This window comes from Oncorhynchus kisutch, linkage group LG11 (genome assembly GCF_002021735.2).
Source record: "Oncorhynchus kisutch isolate 150728-3 linkage group LG11, Okis_V2, whole genome shotgun sequence".
Lineage (NCBI taxonomy): Eukaryota > Metazoa > Chordata > Actinopteri > Salmoniformes > Salmonidae > Oncorhynchus > Oncorhynchus kisutch.
This window is the reverse complement of record NC_034184.2, coordinates 73,716,465-73,738,199: the sequence shown is the minus strand read 5'-3', so window position 1 is coordinate 73,738,199 and position 21,735 is coordinate 73,716,465. Positions and strand designations below refer to the sequence as shown.

Below are 21,735 nucleotides of genomic sequence, written 5' to 3'. Positions count from 1 at the left end.
TTATGTAAAGCTGACTGTAGTTACATGTATTGTTTTATGTAAAGCTGACTATAGTTACATGTATTGTTTTATGTAAAGCTGACTGTAGTTACATGTATTGTTTTATGTAAAGCTGACTGTAGTTATATTTATTGTTTTATGTAAAGCTGACTGTAGTTACATGTATTGTTTTATGTAAAGCTGACTGTAGTTACATGTATTGTTTTATGTAAAGCTGACTGTAGTTACATGTATTGTTTTATGTAAAGCTGACTGTAGTTACATGTATTGTTTTATGTAAAGCTGACTGTAGTTACATGTATTGTTTTATGTAAAGCTGACTGTAGTTACATGTATTGTTTTATGTAAAGCTGACTGTAGTTACATGTATTGTTTTATGTAAAGCTGACTGTAGTTACATGTATTGTTTTATGTAAAGCTGACTGTAGTTACATGTATTGTTTTATGTAAAGCTGACTGTAGTTACATGTATTGTTTTATGTAAAGCTGACTGTAGTTACATGTATTGTTTTATGTAAAGCTGACTGTAGTTACATGTATTGTTTTATGTAAAGCTGACTGTAGTTATATTTATTGTTTTATGTAAAGCTGACTGTAGTTACATGTATTGTTTTATGTAAAGCTGACTGTAGTTACATGTATTGTTTTATGTAAAGCTGACTGTAGTTACATGTATTGTTTTATGTAAAGCTGACTGTAGTTACATGTATTGTTTTATGTATAGCTGACTGTAGTTACATGTATTGTTTTATGTAAAGCTGACTGTAGTTATATTTATTGTTTTATGTAAAGCTGACTGTAGTTACATGTATTGTTTTATGTAAAGCTGACTGTAGTTATATTTATTGTTTTATGTATAGCTGACTGTAGTTACATGTATTGTTTTATGTATAGCTGACTGTAGTTATATTTATTGTTTTATGTATAGCTGACTGTAGTTACATGTATTGTTTTATGTAAAGCTGACTGTAGTTACATGTATTGTTTTATGTAAAGCTGACTGTAGTTATATTTATTGTTTTATGTAAAGCTGACTGTAGTTACATGTATTGTTTTATGTATAGCTGACTGTAGTTACATGTATTGTTTTATGTAAAGCTGACTGTAGTTATATTTATTGTTTTATGTAAAGCTGACTGTAGTTACATGTATTGTTTTATGTAAAGCTGACTGTAGTTACATGTATTGTTTTATGTAAAGCTGACTATAGTTACATGTATTGTTTTATGTATAGCTGACTGTAGTTACATGTATTGTTTTATGTAAAGCTGACTGTAGTTATATTTATTGTTTTATGTAAAGCTGACTGTAGTTACGTGTATTGTTTTATGTAAAGCTGACTGTAGTTACGTGTATTGTTTTATGTAAAGCTGACTGTAGTTACATGTATTGTTTTATGTAAAGCTGACTGTAGTTACATGTATTGTTTTATGTAAAGCTGACTGTAGTTATATTTATTGTTTTATGTAAAGCTGACTGTAGTTATATTTATTGTTTTATGTAAAGCTGACTGTAGTTACGTGTATTGTTTTATGTAAAGCTGACTGTAGTTACGTGTATTGTTTTATGTAAAGCTGACTGTAGTTACATGTATTGTTTTATGTAAAGCTGACTGTAGTTACGTGTATTGTTTTATGTAAAGCTGACTGTAGTTATATTTATTGTTTTATGTAAAGCTGACTGTAGTTACATGTATTGTTTTATGTAAAGCTGACTGTAGTTACATGTATTGTTTTATGTAAAGCTGACTGTAGTTACGTGTATTGTTTTATGTAAAGCTGACTGTAGTTACATGTATTGTTTTATGTAAAGCTGACTGTAGTTACATGTATTGTTTTATGTAAAGCTGACTGTAGTTACATGTATTGTTTTATGTAAAGCTGACTGTAGTTATGTTTATTGTTTTGTGCAAAGCTGACTGGGGTTATATTTATTTCATGGTGTCTGTCAACAATAGCTACACATTTTCTAGCCTGACTTAGAAGACTTTTAATTGTGCTATACATGCTATTCCAACTAAAACTGTGCTTATATCAGTATTGTACTAATGTACTAATGCCTGGCAGGTGTGTGTGTTGACAGATTTGAGGGTTCTCACCCCATCTTTGTCACTAGTTGCTACGGTGCTGACTGCTGACTGGATCTGATCTGCAGGTATTGAGAGTGATCTGCAAGTATTGAGAGTGATCTGCAGTTATTGAGAGTGATCTGCAAGTATTGAGAGTGATCTGCAGGTATTGAGAACGGTCTGCAGTTATTGAGAGTGGTCTGCAGGTATTGAGAGTGATCTGCAGGTATTGAGAGTAATCTGCAGGTATTGAGAGTGGTCTGCAGTTATTGAGAGTGGTCTGCAGTTATTGAGAGTGATCTGCAGGTATTGAGAGTGATCTGCAGGTATTGAGAGTGGTGTGCAGGTATTGAGAGTGAGCTACAGGTATTGAGAGTGATCTGCAGGTATTGAGAGTGGTCTGCAGTTATTGAGAGTGATCTGCAGGTATTGAGAGTGGTCTGCAGGTATTGAGAGTGATCTGCAGGTATTGAGAGTGATCTGCAGGTATTGAGAGTGATCTGCAGGTATTGAGAGTGATCTGCGGGTATTGAGAGTGGTCTACAGGTATTCAGAGTGATCTGCAGGTATTCAGAGTGATCTGCAGGTATTCAGAGTGATCTGCAGGTATTGAGAGTGATCTTCAGGTATTGAGAGTGGTCTGCAGGTATTCAGAGTGATCTGCAGGTATTCAGAGTGATCTGCAGGTATTGAGAGTGATCTGCAGGTATTGAGAGTGGTCTGCAGGTATTCAGAGTGATCTGCAGGTATTCAGAGTGATCTGCAGGTATTGAGAGTGTAGACAGGAATGCGTCTAGAGATGCCAGGATACACACTGAAACATGGGGAAAGATCTCAGCTTGGAAATGAGAGATAATAGTGCAGCCTCTTACTGAAAGCATTAGATAAGACCATAAAGTAGCAAGATAGTAACAATGAAGAAGATGGCATTTCGGCTAGCTTAGTCTTCTGGAGTGAATAATCTTTTCAATTTTGTAATCTTTTTTTTTTCTATTCAAAAAGCTTGCTTTGAAACATCATCCAGACAAGAACCCAGAGAACCTGAACGCCACAGATCAAGGAGATCAACAATGCCCACTCCGTCCTGCCAGATATCTCCAAGAGGAACATCTACAACAGCTATGTCTCCCTCAGGCTGTACGTGGCTCAGCAGTTTGGAGAGAACTTCAACGTTTATTCAACGTTTATTTCATGCGCGTGTGTGTGTGTGTGTGTGTGCGTGTGTGTGAAAAAGGAAATCTAGTCTATGTTCATGTGTTAATAGTGAATGGTCTATGTCCATCCTGTTTATGGTCTGTAGCATGCTAACAGGCTGCTACTTCTGCTGCTGCCTGTGCTGCTGCTTGAACTGCTGCTGTGGGATGTGTAAAAACCAAAACCCCTGGGGAGGAGGACCCCGACTCCTACATTTTCCCTGGCAACCTGGGGGAGCAGATCCGCACAGACATGGAGACAGGTGAGCAGCACACACCTGGAGGGTGTTCGCAGCTACAATGTTCAGCAGGGTTTTGAAACAGAGAGCCAGGTGAGCCCCACTGAGAAGAATGAAATTGCCCTTTGACACTGAACTGAGGTCAGTTTTGCCTTTCATCTTCCTAATAAGGTTAGGACTCTGGGAGGGTAAGCTAAAGCTGTGCCTAAGGGCAACTTCTACCCTGAGCAAGCCTCACACACTATCTCTTACTGCTTCAGAATTAGCCTATAGTTCGCAGTTTTATTATCCTTCTGTTGAAACAACAGCAGCAACCCTTTTAATAAGCTCTTCCTACATCACTCTCCTACCGTATCGATGCTTCCTCATCTATTAAAGGGAAAACATTTGATGCTGCGAAGTGACTTTGATGTGAAAGCAAAGTCACGAAGACAGCGGAATGGCATAGACTGTGAATACGATGTTTTCTCCAACGCACCAAGTCAGCCTGTTAATGAAAATAAAGAGACTTGATATATTTGGGCCAGATATTTGGATATGATACATTGCTCTGGTGCCAGTTAGCTGTGGGAGGTTGGGTGTGATTTTATTCTTCATGTCTGCTGCAGTTCTCCAACATAACTGATAATTACTGCCTCTGAGTCACATCTCTAAATGTGTTTCCATAAGCAGTTATTTTGAGCCCCATCTCACAATGGCCTTTGTTTCCAGCACTCACTGCAAAGTCTCTCAGCCATCATGGGGGGATGATAAGAAGGCCTACTCATATATTTGGCTTCAGAACACATTGCTTATGATAACATATTTATTGTGAGCATGTACCAATAGGAATTGTACCTACTACTGTAGGGATAGCCCAGGGTAATTGAAGTGATTAAAGCAGCCCTTCAAGCCAGCCAGGCTGTGACAAAGTGTGCCTAGTCCGTGGTGCCAAAAGGACAACCGGCAGCAGGAGGCAGGAGGCTAGACGTCACTTCCTATAGTTAGTGTACAAATGTAGGATCTTAACTTGATCACTCTTTTTGCAACCTTGTAGAGTAGTCAAGGTTTAAAAAGCTTCTAAAGTTTGTAATTTCCACTTTAAATATTAGACTTGATTTGCCCCTACAAAAAAAAAATCCATTCATTATAAACCACATAATAATTCACATTTCCTGTTGCTGCAGGATTATTCCTGCTGTATCAAACTGGCTCAAATTAAGATCCTACACCTGTAGTAGGCTTATTTCTAGGACAGTTTTGGAGGATATGCCATATTTTCATAGTTCTGTGTAACATTACAACATAAACTAATGCACTGATAAATTGATCTTACCCTCTCCAGATGCTGATGACATCCCCATAATACAGCAACCAACCAATACCAGCAAGAAGACCAGGTTGATTGGTGATGGACGACAGGCCTATCCCTAACACACCTGAGAGCAGACATTAGAGGACTGGTGATGTCATAGGGATTCCAGCCCTGGATTCAAATACATGTGTATTTAAGTATTTGTTATTTACAGTGGATTCAGAAAGTATTCAGACCCTTTTACTTTTTCCACATTTTGTTACAGCATTATTGTGAAATGGATTAAATAAATATTTTTCCTGCTCCATCTTAACACAATACCCCATAATGACAAAGTGAAAAAAGATGTTTTTAGAAATGTTTGCAAATGTATATATTTTTAAAAACAGAAACACCATATTTACATAAGTATTGAGACCCTTTGCTAATAGACTCGAAATTGAGCTCAGGTACATACTATTTCCATGGATCATCCTTGAGATGTTTCTACAACTTGATTGGAATCCACCTGTGGTAAATTCAATTGATTAGACATGATTTGGAAAGGCACCTACCTGTCTATATAAGGTCCCACAGTTGACAGTGCATGTCAGAGCAAAAACCAAGCCATGAGGACAAGCCTTTTATTTTTAATAACTTTATTTTTTTAAACAGTTTTTGCTTTAGCATTATGAGGTATTGTGTGTAGATTGATGAGGGGGGGAAACTATTTAATCCATTTTAAAATAAGGCTGTAATGTAACAAAATGTGGAAAAAGTCAAGAGGTCTGAATACTTTCTGAATGCACTGTAAAAACGTATTTTCTGTGTGTTTTAGCATTTTCAAATAATGTGCCCTGAATTAATTACTTATATTGGAAGTATTTTCAAGTTTTTTCAAATAATTCCCCAAAATAGCCTACTATTTGAAATTATTTTCAAATAGTTATTTAAAATACTATTTTCAAATACCTGGGTTGAATGCATGGGATGCAGACGTTCCAAGTGTATTTCCAAATAAATTCCAATATTCAAAAACGTGTCTTTTCAACAACAACAAAAATATATCTAAATACTTCCTTCCTTAATACCCTAAATATTATTTGAACCCAGGTCTAAGGGGGATTCATTCCCTGATGTAGATCCCAGAAGGCCTCCATTCCACCCCTTGACTACACTTTGTAAATTATGAATGAGTGTTCCTTTGTGTGCAATGTGTTTTGTGTTGTTTATTATACAGTATAGTAGGCGTAAGTATGGCTGTGAAAGGATTGAGAGATTTAGAATTGTGTCATGTGGCAATAGACTTTCCTTTTTGAAAAGTTACTTCAACATCTTTTTTTGTAATTACATTACGCATCTTACAAACATATAGGCGTACAAATTATACTTAAATTTGTTGTTAGGTCTGGTTTCACAAATCAGGTGAGCAAAAAAATCCTCCTTCGAGCCGGATTTGAACCAGCGACCTAAGGATCGCTATGTAACCTCTACAGTCCTCCGCTCTACCAACTGAGCTATCGAAGGGAGTACATGAAACCGTTGACTAGCGGGCTATCTATAAGTAACAATGTGCGTGCATGTATTATTGTATATATGGATATATGTGGCTGGTTGGTGTCCGAGTTTACTTTCTGTAATTAATTACTTAGCGTCGAATAATATATCTGAGTAGACGACATTTTAGCAGTCACGTATTTAGATTGCGAATTATAAAAACAAACGAGATATGCACATAGCTAAAGGTAGCTAGTTACATCTCGCTTCAAACGCATTCAACACATATAACGTTACGATTTAACGTTACGAGCTAGCGAGCATGAGCCGTGTCAAATATACTGAGGCCGTGTGCAACCATTAATAAAATCTAGGACAGTACTCTGTATATTCCTAGACTAAAACTAAACTAGCTGTAACGACGTTAGCGAAATTTTCTAATAAGGTTGACATGGTGGTAATGAACTGTTTCCTAAATGAAAGTGTCATAGAAGCTGTTGTTACTCTGACGACAGACTAAAAAGTTTAACTTCGAGAGGGAGGTGGCAACATAGTATCTAACCAGCCACTCACGTTCAACGCGTCATTCTAAATAGCCTGATGCATTTATATCAGTCACTGCTGCCGTTATGTAGGAAGGGGAATTAGCTCAAATGGTAGAGCGCTCGCTTAGCATGCGAGAAGTAGCGGGATCGATGCCCGCATTCTCCAATTTTTTTCCCGACCTTCCCAATCAGTGTTGTTGTCTATTTTCCATAAATTAACATTGAAATTACTTTGTAGCCAGTCATGTGTTGCTATGTATTCATATGAAAAATTCTGATACAATGTATCTGAATGATTAACATTAGAATGTTTTGAAACATGAACTGGATGAACGTTCCTTCCTTGATCTGCGAGATACTGTACTGTTTACACTACGACATATTGTTCATGATGCTGATCATATATTCTGATACGTTTTATATGCGTAAATATTATTTTTAAATACCATAATACATCAAATTGGCTCATTATATGGCTTTTATACTCAATCATAGTGTGTATGCCACTGTTCATCAGACACAGGTGGATTCTAATTTGCAAATGTAATAACCACAAGGGGATTAAGCTCAAATGGTAGAGCGTTCGTCATTTTTTTACAGTTTCAGGGCGCCCACTGAAACTCTAGTAGGTTTACTGAACTCCCCTAGGATTACCAACGAACTGCGATGCTCATCAAAACATCAGTTCAGTCCAAAATGTAAATCCTACCACAGCCAATATAAATAGCCTATTATGTCACATGTTCATGTTGTTCCCCTGAACAACACATCCTCAAACACTTTTGTTATACAATGATATTTGCATACAGGCTAACAGTTTGATGACACACAGCTTTACATTAAATGGGGTCAGTTTAAAGACTATTGCGAGGAATCATTAACTGCCCAAGCCCTATCTAGACTCATTTTCATATATGGGCAAGTAAACATGGCAACCTTCGACCTGACACTTTCTAAAAACAGCCCTGACACCCGCTCGAGCAGCCAGTTTGGGTGCCACACTATACTCAGTGTGAGGAACAGCTTGAACCGGAGCAATTACCGCGGGCCTACTTTTCAATTTTACTCCGAAATAAGCGGATTGGGACGTTATAATGCCGAATTAACCATTTCTTATTATTCATTTGACACTTTTAACGTCTTAACGGAGTGAGTGGGTGTGTATCAGAAGAGAAACGTCATGGACAATTTGGAGAAGCAGTTGATTTGTCCCATCTGCCTGGAAACATTTACCAAACCAGTGGTCATTTTACCGTGTCAACACAACCTGTGTAGAAAGTGTGCCAATGATATCTTTCAGGTAAAGTAGTCCTACAATAACGTAAGTAATAGCTATGTATTTTCTGGTAGACATATATATTAAACCGTGTTTAATCTACAAACTATATTATTTGTTGGTCTATTTATAACAACTAGTTTTACTGTATATCAGGGATATTGTTTGTTTGTTTCTTGTCCATGCCCATAGGCTATGTACACCAACACCTCTGCACTGTTCTCATTTAGTGTTTTATTTAATCTTGCTGTTGTTGTTTCCCATGAGCCATTGCAGTGTTCAATCTCAGCTATGTGCACCCATGTCATTTTTGTGTAGCCTCAAATGTGACTATAGTATTACAGGTGAAATATTAGGCATAGACAATAATAGGTATTACGTTTGGTATACATTTTAATATGCCCCTGTCTGTTCTATCCTGTCTAGGCCTCCAACCCATACCTCCCAACCAGAGGGGGGTCAGTGACCTCCGGTGGCCGTTTCCGGTGCCCGTCCTGCAGGCACGAGGTGGTTCTGGACCGCCATGGGGTCTACGGGCTCCAGAGGAACCTGCTGGTGGAGAACATCATCGACATGTTCAAACAGGAGTCCACCAGGTGAGAGAGTCGTACACTATAGGAGTCAAAAGGAAAAATAATACTTCCAGTGCCTGTACTTCACTTTCCAGCCAAGGTGCATAAACAGATGAGCAAACTGGGGGGAAACCATTTTCTCCATGTTCTCACTAGCTTGTTACAGTACTTGTTACAGGAATCATTTTAAATAGTAATTATAAAGGAAATGGAGTCTGTCTCAGACACTACCATCACGGTCCTGCTGTACCACAAACTAAATACAAACATCCAGTTACTCTATTTTGTGAGTTCAGGGGAAAATGCTTTTTTTATGTGTAATTTCCTTATCTTATTCACCCATCGTATTACATTCCCAGGCTCTAATACTACTTGCAATATGTCAGTGAATTGCTTACATGAAGACAAACAGTGAATTGTTAAAATAGGCCTGTTAGGGCATTGACAGTGACATATACAGTGGGGCAAAAAAGTATTTAGTCAGCCACCAATTGTGCAAGTTCTCCCACTTAAAAAGATGAGAGAGGCCTGTAATTTTCATCATAGGTACACTTCAACGATGACAGACAAAATGAAAAAAAAAATCCAGAAATCCATACTTATTTTCCACCATAATTTGCAAATAAATTCATTAAAAATCCTACAATGTGATTTTCTGGAGTTTTTTTCTAATTTTGTCTGTCATAGTTGAAGTGTACCTATGATGAAAATTACCGGCCTCTCTCATCTTTTTAAGTGGGAGAACTTGCACAATTGGTGGCTGACTAAATACTTTTTTGCCCCACTGTATAATGATAGCTCTGAAAAACTACATACAGCCTACATTAAAAATGTGTTGAAACGTGTTATTTTTCCTGATTCCTCATCACATGACCTGACACCTGACCAAGCCAAAGCTGGGCCTCAATCTTTACTGTGGAAAAACTCCTGCTGCCACTCATACTGAATGTTTTCTACAATCTTGACTACTTTTCTGGCCTCGTGAACAAGTATTACAGGCTGCCTTATAAAGACAAATGGTGGCTGATGAAGGTGACTAGTAGTAGATCATAAAATAGTGTTGATAAAGAAATAATGAAATACAGTAGTAGATGACGTCCTTCAATCAGATGTTCTCCCTCCAGAAGCCACAGCGATGACAACAGCTGGAGCTAAATACAGTCAAGGAAGTACGTAGATCACAAACATCACATTTACATGACGGATTACTGTTTATATTTAACTCCCGCTAGCTAAAATGAGCTAAGTGTCCGCGGTTGTGTAGTGAGAGTGTCATCTTATCTATGGTGTCTGCTGGAGGGTTTAGTGCTATAAGAATCCATCAGATGAATGTGTTGCTATGAAGAATAGGAACCCTGAGGCAATGTAATCTAGCTTGCCTACTGTCCTTTCACTCGACATCACGCTTAACGCTTTAGACTTTATTCACGAGACAAAACTCTTTCGCTCGACATAGAGAGGGATAGAGTGGAATGGAGGTGAGGGGTGCTCTGTGTGTTTGAGGACATTCACTAGCTTGATAGAGGAAAAAAGAGAAGGAGAGGTACGCTTGCTTATTGTGTAGTTTTGCGTGCTTAAAGGCAGTGTATATGTCACCCAGCCGCTGGTTCCCATATTAACCCATGGTCCCACAGTGAGTCAGAGGGTTGATTTGGTTGGCAGGAGGTCTCTGGTCTGAGTAACACAATGATATATTCCCAGCCGACATGTGTGTGTGTGCATGCGTACGTGTTGGGAGGAAGGGTGACTAAAAACTAAGGTATGACACACACATCACTCCATTTAGATACTGTTTGTACAGATGCTTAAGGCTTAGGATGTGATGTAGCCTATGTTCAGTTATCATGGGCAGGCAGCCTGATTCACAACAGCCAGTGGAAGGAAACTGATCAGGAGAGGAAGCCACTAAACTATTACAGTAAGATGCACCCCTAGTATTGGGAGTCTCATCATGTCTCCCTCCCCCTTCCAGCAGCGCCAAGCCAGCGGCCCCAGAGAGGACAGAGGAGCAGGCCATGTGCCAAGAGCACAAGGAGGAGAAGATCAACATCTACTGTGTGACCCACAGCGTGCCCACCTGCTCCATGTGCAAGGTGTTTGGAGCCCACCAGGACTGTGAGGTGGCGCCGCTCAAAAGCATGTACCAGACGCAGAAGGTGAGGACCCAACTATCTGCTGTATGGTCTTGACTGATGTAGGAAAACATCTTCAAGAGATGCACAGTAGGTGAAATGGGACAGTTGCCTCCTGCGCATGTCAGTGCATTGCAACTCTCTCAGTGACTGATCCGTTTTGGCTCTGTGTGTGTGTGTGTACGTGTACTGCGTGCCCCCAGACGGAGTTGACTGACGGGATAGCGATGATGGTGGGGAACAACGACAGGATCCAGGGCATCATCAGTCAGTTAAAGGAGACCTGCCGGACCATAGAGGTGACTGGGCCAGTGTGGCAGCACCCGTATTTCTGTCTCTGTCTGTCTGCCTCTCACTAACACAGCCAACTGAAACCAGGATGTTACTGTATTGAGGACCGATATACAAAAATGAGAAGGTGTTCTTAGTCTGTTTGTTTCTATCACCCACAAAAATAAACGAATAAGTTCGGACACTTTGTCCTCCCTCACACATACCAAGAAACACACTAAGTATTCTGCCGTTTCTCTCTCACACTGAGAAACCAAGAGGAGAGTTGATGGGTAGAGAGCGGACACACACACACACACACTGGAGTTGATGAGCTAGTAACAACTGTACTGGGGAGGAAGCTGGAGTGGCTCCAGTCCCCTCTGTGTCACCCGTGGTGGTGTTACCCAGGATTGTCATGCAGAGCTGGTTCTTGTTCAGAGCTGGTTCTTGTTCAGAGCTGGGTCGTGTTCAGAGCTGGGTCGTGTTCAGAGCTGGGTCGTGTTCAGAGCTGGGTCGTGTTCAGAGCTGGGTCATGATCATTAGGCAAGGCAACGGGAGAAAACGCTTGTGTGTTTGTGTCCCTCTGTCTGTCCGTCCATGTGTGTGTGGTTGCCTGCGCACAGGAGAATGGCAGGAGGCAGAAGTCCCAGCTGTGTGAGAAGTTTGACCATCTGTACGCCATCTTGGAGGAGAGGAAGAGGGACTTAAGTTCTAAGGTGGTGGCCGAGCAGGAAGAGAAGCTCAACTACATTCGTGGTCTAACCAAGAAGTACAAAGAGCACCTGGAGCGGAGCTGTAAGACCGTAGAGACAGGCATACAGACCTTGGAGGAACCAGAGATGGCTGTCTTCCTACAGGTGACTGACACAAACACTCTCCCTTAACATTCAGGCTTCAATCCTGATTCAACTTTTCACATTAATCAGGAATTTAGAGTAACCCTTTCCATTTCTCTGTCTTACAGACTGTAAAAGACCTCCTTAAAAGGTGAGTACACATGCTGATGGAACAAAGTGTGTATCATGTACAGCATTATGTACATATCTCTAAAAACCATACACAATAAGGTAAAGCCTGACTCTCTCCCTGTGTGTGTGTCAGGACTGGGGAGGCGTCAAGTACCTCCCACCTGGAGAAGGTGGAGCAAGGATATGAGGCGATGGATCACTACACCGTTAACTTTTGGAGAGAGGGCAGGGCCCTGCGTAGCATTGACTTCATCTCAGGTAGGAAGAGTTGGTAGTGAAACATCGTATTGTGTCTCATTCTGTCTGCCCCTGCAGGGTGGGGTGCATCTCAATTGTCTTGTGTGGTTTACTTTCCTTGTTTCCGGGCTGTCATCTTTATTGATCTGAAAACAGGCTAGGTGAAAGCTACAGTTCAAGTCGGAAGTTTACATAGACCTTAGCCAAATACATTTAAACTCAGTTTTTCACAATTCCTGACATTTAATCCAAGTAAAAATTCCCTGTCTTAGGTCAGTTAGGATCACCACTTTATTTTAAGAATGTGAAATGTCAGAATAATAGTAGAGAGAATGACTTATTTCAGCTTTTATTTCTTTCACCACATGGGTCAGAAGTTTACATACACTCAATTAGTATTTGGTAGCATTGCCTTTAAATTGTTTAACTTGGGTCAAATGTTTCAGGTAGCCTTTCACAAGCTTCCCACAATAAGTTGGGTGAATTTTGGCCCATTTCTCCTGACAGAGCTGGTGTAACTGAGTCAGCTTTGTAGACCTCCTGGCTTGCACACATGCTTTTTCAGGTCTGCGCACAAATTTTCTAGAGGATTGAGGTCAGGGCTTTGTGATGGCCACTCCAATACCTTAACTTTGTTGTCCTTAAGCCATTTTACCAAATCTTTGAAAGTATGCTTGGTGTCATTGTCCATTTGGAAGACCCATTTGCGACCAAGCTTTAACTTCCTGACTGATGTCTTGAGATGTTGCTTCAAAATATCCACATAATTTTCCTGCCTCATGATGCCATCTATTTTGTGAAGTGCACCACTCCCTCCTGCAGCAAAGCACCCCCACAACATGATGCTGCAACCCCCATGCTTCACGGTTGGGATGGTGTTCTTCGGCTTGCAAGCATCCCCCTTTTTCCTCCAAACATAACGATGGTCATTATGGCCAAACAGTTCTGTTTTTATTTCATCAGACCAGAGGACATTTCTCCAAAAAGTACGATCTTTGTCCCCATGTGCAGTTGCAAACCATAGTCTGTCTCTTTTATGGTGGTTTTGGAGCAGCGGCTTCTTCCTTGCTGAGCGGCCTTTCAGGTTATGTCGATATAGAACTTGCTTTACTGTGGATATAGATACCTTTGTACCTGTTTCCTCCAGCATCTTCACAAGGTCCTTTGCTGTTGTTCTGGGATTGATTTGCACTTTTCGCACCAAAGTACGCTCATCTCTAGGAGACAGAATGCGTCTCCCTCCTGAGCAGCATGACGGCTGCGTGGTCCCATGGTGTTTATACTTGAGTACAATTGTTTGTACAGATGAACATGGTACCTTCAGGCGTTTGGAAATTGGATGAACCAGACTTGTGGAGGTCTACAATTTGTTTTCTGAAGTCTTTGCTGATTTCTTTTGATTTTCCCATGATGTCAAGCAAAAAGGCACTGAGTTTGAAGGTAGGCCTTGAAATGCATCCAAAGATACACCTCCAATTGACTGAAATGATGTCAATTACCATATTAGTAGATTCTAAAGCCATGACATTTTCTGGAATTTTCCAAGCTGTTTAAAGGCACAGTCAACTTAGTGTATCTAAACTTCTGACCCACTGGCATTGTGATACAGTGAATTATAAGTTAAATAATATGCCTGTAAACAATGTCCTAACCGACTTGTCCTAAACGACTTGCCGATGTCCTAACCGACTTGCCAAAACTATAGTTTGTTAACAAGAAATTAGTGGAGTGGTTGAAAAACGAGTTTTAATGAGTCCAACCTAAGTGTATGTAAACTTCCGACTTTAACTGTATATTAAGCTTTCCATGGGCAGTATATGTAGTTCTTGCGTTGTTGTTTATCAGACATTTATCTCTCACTTCCATATCCCTCTGTCTGTAGATGACGAAGATGAGTATGAGGAGGTAGATGGGGGAAAGGCAGAGGCTGAAGTAGGAGGTGGAGCCTCAACAGCTGCCCCACTCCCATCCCCCGCCCCTTAACTCAGCCAACCACAGAGCACAGCCAACCATCAGCCATGGCCCAAACAGAGATGGAGAGGAAGTGAGACATCAGACTCCCTCATTTTTTTCTGGTTCATATAGAGTCAATGAACTAAGCAGACCAAACCCAGCTGCTAATGCATTGAAGCCTATGTGAGAGCCACCTCGTTAATCAGACCGGAACTGATCCTTTTTTTTTCAGTGGTAAACGACCTGAGAGGGACATCTTAATTTATCCACCATCTTTGGTCCAGACTCATAGATACTTCCTGCAGGAGTAGGATGAAGTTGCTCCTGGACATTGGTCTAATGTCAGTTTTGAGTTTTCCCTCCTCATGGTTAAGGTTAGGATTGGGGAAAGCTAAGCTGATCCATGATCAGTGCCTATGGACAACATCTACCTGAAGCACACCTGCACAGGTGATAGATAGAGCCTTCTGACACAAAACTCTCCTGGGACTTCCTCCCAAAGCTGTGGTTGGATGCAGCTGAATGTGGACATGTTTTTTTCCCAATAGGAGTGCATTTCAGGAGTCAGGAAGTTCACTATAGGAAGACTTTTTAGCCTGATTAAATTTGATCTGTTAAAGAAATATGCTAACAAGGTAGTTTTTTTGTGGCTAATTTTAGTTTTCCCTCAGACTGCCGTTGTAGAGTTTTGTCTAAGCAGCAGTGTTGTTTCTTTAATGAAGTTGGCAAGATGCCACCGTCTGAACTACATCATTAGAGAATATCATCAGCTGATCATCTCAAACAAGAACTTCCAGAAGATTTTTCTGCCTTTTTATTGTTATTTTTTTTACTGAAAAAGTATACAAATATATATATATATATATATATATATATTTGGTTACATTATGAATTCACATAGTATAATAATATATACAGTACCTTCAGAAAGTATTCACACCCCTTTACTTTTTCCACATTTTGTTGTTACAAGGTGGGATTCAAATTGACTTCATTTTTGTCAACAATCTACATAAAACACTGTAATGTCAAAGTGAAAAATTTTATTAGAACATTTGTAAAATATTTATGGAAAATGTATGAGTCATGTTAGAATCACCTTGGCAGCAATTACAGCTCAGTCTTTCTGGGTAAGTCTCTAAGAGCTTTCCACACCTGGACTGTACAATATTTGCTCATTTAAAAATAAAATAAAACTTCAATCTCTGTGAAGTTGGTTGTTGATCATTGCTAGACAGCCATTTTAAAGTCTTGCTATAGATTTTCAAGCCTATTTAAGTCAGAACTGTAACTAGGCCACTCAGTAACATTCAATGTTGTCTTGGTAAGCAACTCCAGTGTATAATTGGCCTTGTGTTTTAGGTTATTGTCCTGATAAGAGAATTTTCCTCCCAGTGTCTGTTGGAAAGCAGACTGGATCAGGTTTTTCTCTAGGATTTTCTCTGTGCTTAGTTCCATCCTGTTTATTTTTATACCTCCTAAAACTCCCTAGTTCTTGTTGATGACAAGCATACCCATAACATGATGCAGCCACCACCTTGCTTGAAAATATGAAGAGTGGTACTCTGTGGTTTTGTTGTGTTCAATTTGCCAACAATATAATGCTTAGCATTTTTTTTTGCAGTTTTACTTTAGTGCCTTATTGCAAACAGGATGCATGTTTTTAATATTTGTATTCTGTACAGGCTTCCTTCTTTTTACTCTGTCAATTAGTTTAGTATTGTGGAGTAACACAATGTTGTTGACCCATCCTCAGTTTTATCCTATCACAGCTATTCAACTCTGTAACTGTTTTAAAGTCACCATTGGCCTCAAGGTGAAATGGTTTCCTTCCTCTCTGGGAACTGAGTTAGGAAGGACATCTGTATCTTTGTAGTGACTGGGTGTATTGAGACACCATCCAAAATGTAAATAATAACTTCACCATGCTCAAAGGGATATTCAATATCTTTTTTTTTTACTCATTTACCAATAGGTGCCCTTCTTTGCGAAGCATTGGAAAAACCCTGGTCTTTGTGGTTGAACCTGTGTTTGAAATTCACTTCTCGACTGAGGGACCTTAGATATACAGTGCCTTGCGAAAGTATTCAGCCACCTTGAACTTTGCGACCTTTTGCCACATTTCAGGCTTCAAACATAAAGATATAAAACTATTTTTTTGTGAAGAATCAACAACAATTGGGACACAATCATGAAGTGGAACGACATTTATTGGATATTTCAATTTTTTTTTTTTTTTTACAAATCAAAAACTTTAAAATTGGGCGTGCAAAATTATTCAGCCCCCTTAAGTTAATACTTTGTAGCGCCACCATTTGCTGCAATTACAGCTGTAAGTCGCTTGGGGTATGTCTCTATCAGTTTTGCACATCGAGAGACCGAAATTTTTTCCCATTCCTCCTTGCAAAACAGCTCGAGCTCAGTGAGGTTGGATGGAGAGCATTTGTGAACAGCAGTTTTCAGTTCTTTCCACAGATTCTCGATTGGATTCAGGTCTGGACTTTGACTTGGCCATTCTAACACCTGGATATGTTTATTTTTGAACCATTCCATTGTAGATTTTGCTTTATGTTTTGGATCATTGTCTTGTTGGAAGACAAATCTCCATCCCAGTCTCAGGTCTTTTGCAGACTCCATCAGGTTTTCTTCCAGAATGGTCCTGTATTTGGCTCCATCCATCTTCCCATCAATTTTAACCATCTTCCCTGTCCCTGCTGAAGAAAAGCAGGCCCAAACCATGATGCTGCCACCACCATGTTTGACAGTGGGGATGGTGTGTTCAGGGTGATGAGCTGTGTTGCTTTTACGCCAAACATAACGTTTTGCATTGTTGCCAAAAAGTTAAATTTTGGTTTCATCTGACCAGAGCACCTTCTTCCACATGTTTGGTGTGTCTTCCAGGTGGCTTGTGGCAAACTTTAAATGACACTTTTTATAGATATCTTTAAGAAATGGCTTTCTTCTTGCCACTCTTCCATAAAGGCCAGATTTGTGCAATATACGACTGATTGTTGTCCTATGGACAGAGTCTCCCACCTCAGCTGTAGATCTCTGCAGTTCATCCAGAGTGATCATGGGCCTCTTGGCTGCATCTCTGATCAGTCTTCTCCTTGTATGAGCTGAAAGTTTAGAGGGACGGCCAGGTCTTGGTAGATTTGCAGTGGTCTGATACTCCTTCCATTTCAATATTATCGCTTGCACAGTGCTCCTTGGGATGTTTAAAGCTTGGGAAATCTTTTTGTATCCAAATCCGGCTTTAAACTTCTTCACAACAGTATCTCGGACCTGCCTGGTGTGTTCCTTGTTCTTCATGATGCTCTCTGCGCTTTTAACGGACCTCTGAGACTCACAGTGCAGGTGCATTTATACGGAGACTTGATTACACACAGGTGGATTGTATTTATCATCATTAGTCATTTAGGTCAACATTGGATCATTCAGAGATCCTCACTGAACTTATGGAGAGAGTTTGCTGCACTGAAAGTAAAGGGGCTGAATAATTTTGCACGCCCAATTTTTCCGTTTTTGATTTGTTAAAGTTTGAAATATCCAATAAATGTCGTTCCACTTCATGATTGTGTCCCACTTGTTGTTGATTCTTCACAAAAAAATACAGTTTTATATCTTTATGTTTGAAGCCTGAAATGTGGCAAAAGGTCGCAAAGTTCAAGGGGGCCGAATACTTTCGCAAGGCACTGTAATTGTATGTGGGGGTACAGAGATGAGGTAGTCATTCAAAAATCATGTTAAACACTGTTATTGCACACAGAGTGAGTCCATGCAACTTATTATGTGACTTGTTAAGCAAATGTTTACTCCTAAACTTATTTAGGCTTGCCGTAACAAAGGGGTTGAAGACTGATTGACTCAAGACATTTCAGCTTTTCATTTTTGATCCATTTTTTAAAATGTCTAAAAACATTATTCCACTTTGACATGATGGTGTATTGTGTGTAGGCCAGTGATGTAATCTATTATAAATTCATGCTGTAACCACACAATGTGGAAAAAGTCAACGGGTGTGAAAGCGTTCTGAAGGCACTCCAGGTTTAATATATACATGGCTAGGTTTTTCAATTACTGTAAGAGATGGCAAGCAGACTTCTCTTATAAAAAATATAAGAAGAAAGAAGATATTTTGCCTGCATTTTGTCACAGTGTACATTATATTGCATGCATAAAGTGTGTGAATAAAACCGCTTGTTTGTTCAGGTGTCCTTCTTCCTTTGTGCAGAAAATCGCAATGCACCATTGTCTTTACTGCCTCACTGTAGATACTTTGTCTTCCAGCAGAGTATAGACCATTCAGGGCATGTGGGCCAAAGTCATTTCCATTGGTCTCCAGCACCATTTCTCTATGTGGTATTTCCCTTATGCCTCCCCTTCTTAGCATTAAACAGGCGTTAGTTCACACATCTCACTGCCTCAGTTCAGCTAACGATGTCAGGAAGCTTGTTGCGTAATCCAAATAGCATCTTCCAGCCCAGTGGAGGGTGTGTGTGTAAGGTGAATCTTGTGGTGGTGCTTTAACAATCCACACACCCGGATCCAGATCCATCGTTTACTTATCTTGTCAATCAGGTTTACAGCATAGTTCACTGTTCACAACATGGTTCACTGTTCACAGCATGGTTCACTGCAACATTTACAATTTAGGCTCCACACTGCAATGAGCCCCCTGTTGCTATGTAGGGCAGACAATAAGCTGAATGACTCACAGACACAGTTATTTTGTTTATGTTGGCACTACGGATCAAGGATCAGGGCACACAGACACGTGCCACTCTCATCTCACACAAGAAAGAGCTCATCTGGTGTTCCTGAGTTTTTGTTGTCTTGTCACTAGCGAAGCAGGGGCTTGGACTGTGTAATGAGTGGCGCTCCTTCATAGAGGAGTGCTTTGAAACAGCTAGGTAGATGAGGCTTGAATTGTAAGGAGGCTCCTTTGAGGCAATGGTCATCTCACTAACTCCTCTCAGCTTGTTATTGTGCTCACATTTCCAGTGATTCTCTGACGTCGATTCTAATGTAATTTTTTCTTTACCTTGTCTGGATCAATTTGGTGGCAGAAATCATCAGTAGGCTAATATAAATGCATTAACAATAGTCATTTCACTATGTTTTTTTGTTTTTTGAATTCTGTATCCTTTTGTGTGAGTGTTTCAGACTTGTGGCAGCGAGCTGATCCTAAATCAGTTCAAGGACAGGAAAAACTCATTCTGTTTATCTTTATGATTAAGAGTAGACCTAATCTCTCTTTCTTTTTGGACTTATTTCTCACTGCATGATATATGGTATAGCGACTATTGCCGTTGGACAGGTGCTGCTTTTCAAAGCACATGCAATTAGACATCTGCAGGATTGCTCCATCCTCAAACGTTATTCTATTGTACGGACTACTGTAGGCTATACAGATAATCATGTGTAGGTTTTTTTGCCAGACACTTCAGATCAGTGAGAAGTTTGTGTCCAGTATTTATACAAAACCAAATTTAGATTCAAATGGCTAACTATATGGGCGATAAACTGTAGAATTTACAAATATCCACAGAGAAGTGCAAACAACTTTTCAGATTTTATTGAAAAATATAAGTATAAGACATTCTCTTGCACAACAAAAATGTACTGGTTGCTCATAAGTTTATTAACAAACTTAAATAACATAACATACAATAAAACTTAATTTCCTAAGCCTATAAGATCTACCCAAAAAAATATGTTTTTGTCTTAAAGAAAGAGAGACAGAATCGTGTCTATTCTACAGTTTTGACGTAGAACTTCAACAACAATAGCCTAATACAAATTCATAGGACATACTTTATCTTGCATGATATAGGCTACAATCATAATTACAAGTAACCTACAAGCCCATTTAGTCTCCACCGTCAGGTTAAAGCTATAAAATAAATAATTCTAAACAAAGATGGAAAAGCAGCACTATGGTACAGAATACTGTGTGTTTTGTGCTAAATGTAAAAACAAATCTTTGGCGGATGGATGGATGTAGTTTTCATTTCCCGAAGATCTCCATCATTTTTCTGTTGCTATGGGCTTGTTGCTGTAACTGTTCAGCTCTGGACATCTCCATCATCTGTCGGAGCATGTGGAACGTAAGATCTAGAGATATCGGCGGATCGTCGGACCTCCTCCCCCTCTCAATCGAGTCGTCGAGCTGGTTCGCGAAGCCGCTGACGAACCGGCTGATGTTCCCAACGTTGCCTTGTAGAAGACGCTGCGTCAGTTGGAGCTGCAAGGCTCTGTTGTAGACCGCTGGGGAGCCCTCTGGGTACATGCCTTTAGGTGCGGACGCAACAGAGTTGCGGTTCCCGTTTCCCAGTCGGATGTAGTATTCCTCTCCATGTCGCGTCAGGAGGGGAAGAGACTGTTGCTGCGCGTCGTGATGTGGAGCGGTGGCGCGCTGGACAGCGCCAGGGCTCTCGATAGCCCTACACTCATAGCGCGGTAAGAAAGCAATGAGCAGAACCACGGTGGTGACGAGGAAATTGAGCTTCATGTCAGGGGTTCAACGAGATCTGAAGAAGAATGGAGACAATTAACTTCACGTCTCCCTCAATCATTATAATTTTTGTACAATACGTTTTGTTCATAAAATTGAGAGCCATTCGTTGCATGCGATGAAGTTGCAGGATAATATAAACTACATGTGCATGACTTAAGTAAAAGTTTTTCAATTGTGATGAGAATACACTGTCTATCATTTTAAATTCCTGTCATCTCTACCATTATCAGACTAGGAATTTACAGCCAGAAATAAATTAAATAGAATATGTACATGCAAAGTAATCCATTTAGTGGGCCATAAATCCAGGGGTTGGTGTAACGTCCACAAAATCAAAACGAGATAGCAGAGAGGGAATATATGAATTATGCGTGCATCTTTGCGTATCCATCAAGTTAATGTGGAAATCTATGAACAGCTTTCCATGTTGAGGAATAACATGTAATGGCACCTTCCAACACACAAGTGAAAATAACATTTTAAAATGAAGTATGATCTATGCATGGACTTGTTGCCAGCATATATGGTCTCATACCTTCAGTTGAGTCGTTGTGTCCCTGGATTTTAGGTATTTGTTGAGAACTCTCTTCCTCTTCCACGAGTGATGGATCAAGAAATGTGTATAAGGAGTTCTTCAAATAAAGCACGGCAGTTTGGATTTATATAGCCAAGACCCGCGACAAGTGTCACGCTCTGAGCTCAGAGATTGCGTATGCGCGGAGTTACATTGGTGTAACTTGAATGAACGCATCTGTGAAAGTCTGGGGTAGTTTGAATGAGATGAGTCATAAATGTTGGTTGTGTGCGTGTGTGTGTTGAGAATACAACATATTTTCTAACACGCACACAGGCTTGGATGCAGACATAATTATTTGTCTATAGTTGTTCTTTATCTCAGTGGCTGGTCTGTTCTACAAAAAGGAGACCTGTATTATGTCATGCACAAGTCCTGTTCAGAAAATGGGCAGAATTGTAATTTTGTTGGTGGA

The 21,735-nt window shown here is 39.9% G+C and overlaps 2 protein-coding genes and 2 non-coding genes across 5 annotated transcripts; 2 read left to right on the top strand and 2 right to left on the bottom strand.

Annotated features, from left to right (window-relative positions):
* Window positions 1-6,214: 6,214 nt before the first annotated feature.
* On the bottom strand, window positions 6,215-6,300 carry trnay-gua (transfer RNA tyrosine (anticodon GUA)). The gene is given in 2 exon segments: window positions 6,215-6,250; window positions 6,264-6,300. It is a non-coding gene; the product is annotated as a tRNA-Tyr (tRNA).
* A 608-nt stretch (window positions 6,301-6,908) lies between these two features.
* On the top strand, window positions 6,909-6,981 carry trnaa-agc (transfer RNA alanine (anticodon AGC)). Its single transcript has one exon. It is a non-coding gene; the product is annotated as a tRNA-Ala (tRNA).
* Window positions 6,982-7,627: 646 nt separating this feature from the next.
* Window positions 7,628-15,438, top strand: LOC109899272 (tripartite motif-containing protein 55). 2 transcript variants are annotated; one of them, XM_020494338.2, is made up of 8 exons: window positions 7,628-8,115; window positions 8,518-8,687; window positions 10,639-10,819; window positions 10,999-11,094; window positions 11,692-11,925; window positions 12,033-12,055; window positions 12,170-12,294; window positions 14,156-15,437. In XM_020494338.2, exons 1-8 carry the CDS (start codon window positions 7,996-7,998, stop codon window positions 14,254-14,256), a joined length of 1,050 nt encoding a protein of 349 aa, XP_020349927.1. In that variant the 5' UTR covers window positions 7,628-7,995; the 3' UTR covers window positions 14,257-15,437. The 2 variants fall into 2 exon arrangements, with proteins under 2 accessions (XP_020349927.1, XP_020349925.1); XM_020494336.2 differs by having other exon boundaries at window positions 7,632-8,115; window positions 10,636-10,819; window positions 14,156-15,438.
* Window positions 15,439-19,789: 4,351 nt separating this feature from the next.
* LOC109899011 (corticoliberin) lies at window positions 19,790-21,462 on the bottom strand. The gene is made up of 2 exons (XM_020494048.2): window positions 21,282-21,462; window positions 19,790-20,759 (listed from the first exon to the last, which is right to left on the bottom strand). Exon 2 carries the CDS (start codon window positions 20,738-20,740, stop codon window positions 20,237-20,239), a length of 504 nt encoding a protein of 167 aa, XP_020349637.1. The 5' UTR covers window positions 20,741-20,759; window positions 21,282-21,462; the 3' UTR covers window positions 19,790-20,236.
* Between the last annotated feature and the right edge of the window lie 273 nt (window positions 21,463-21,735).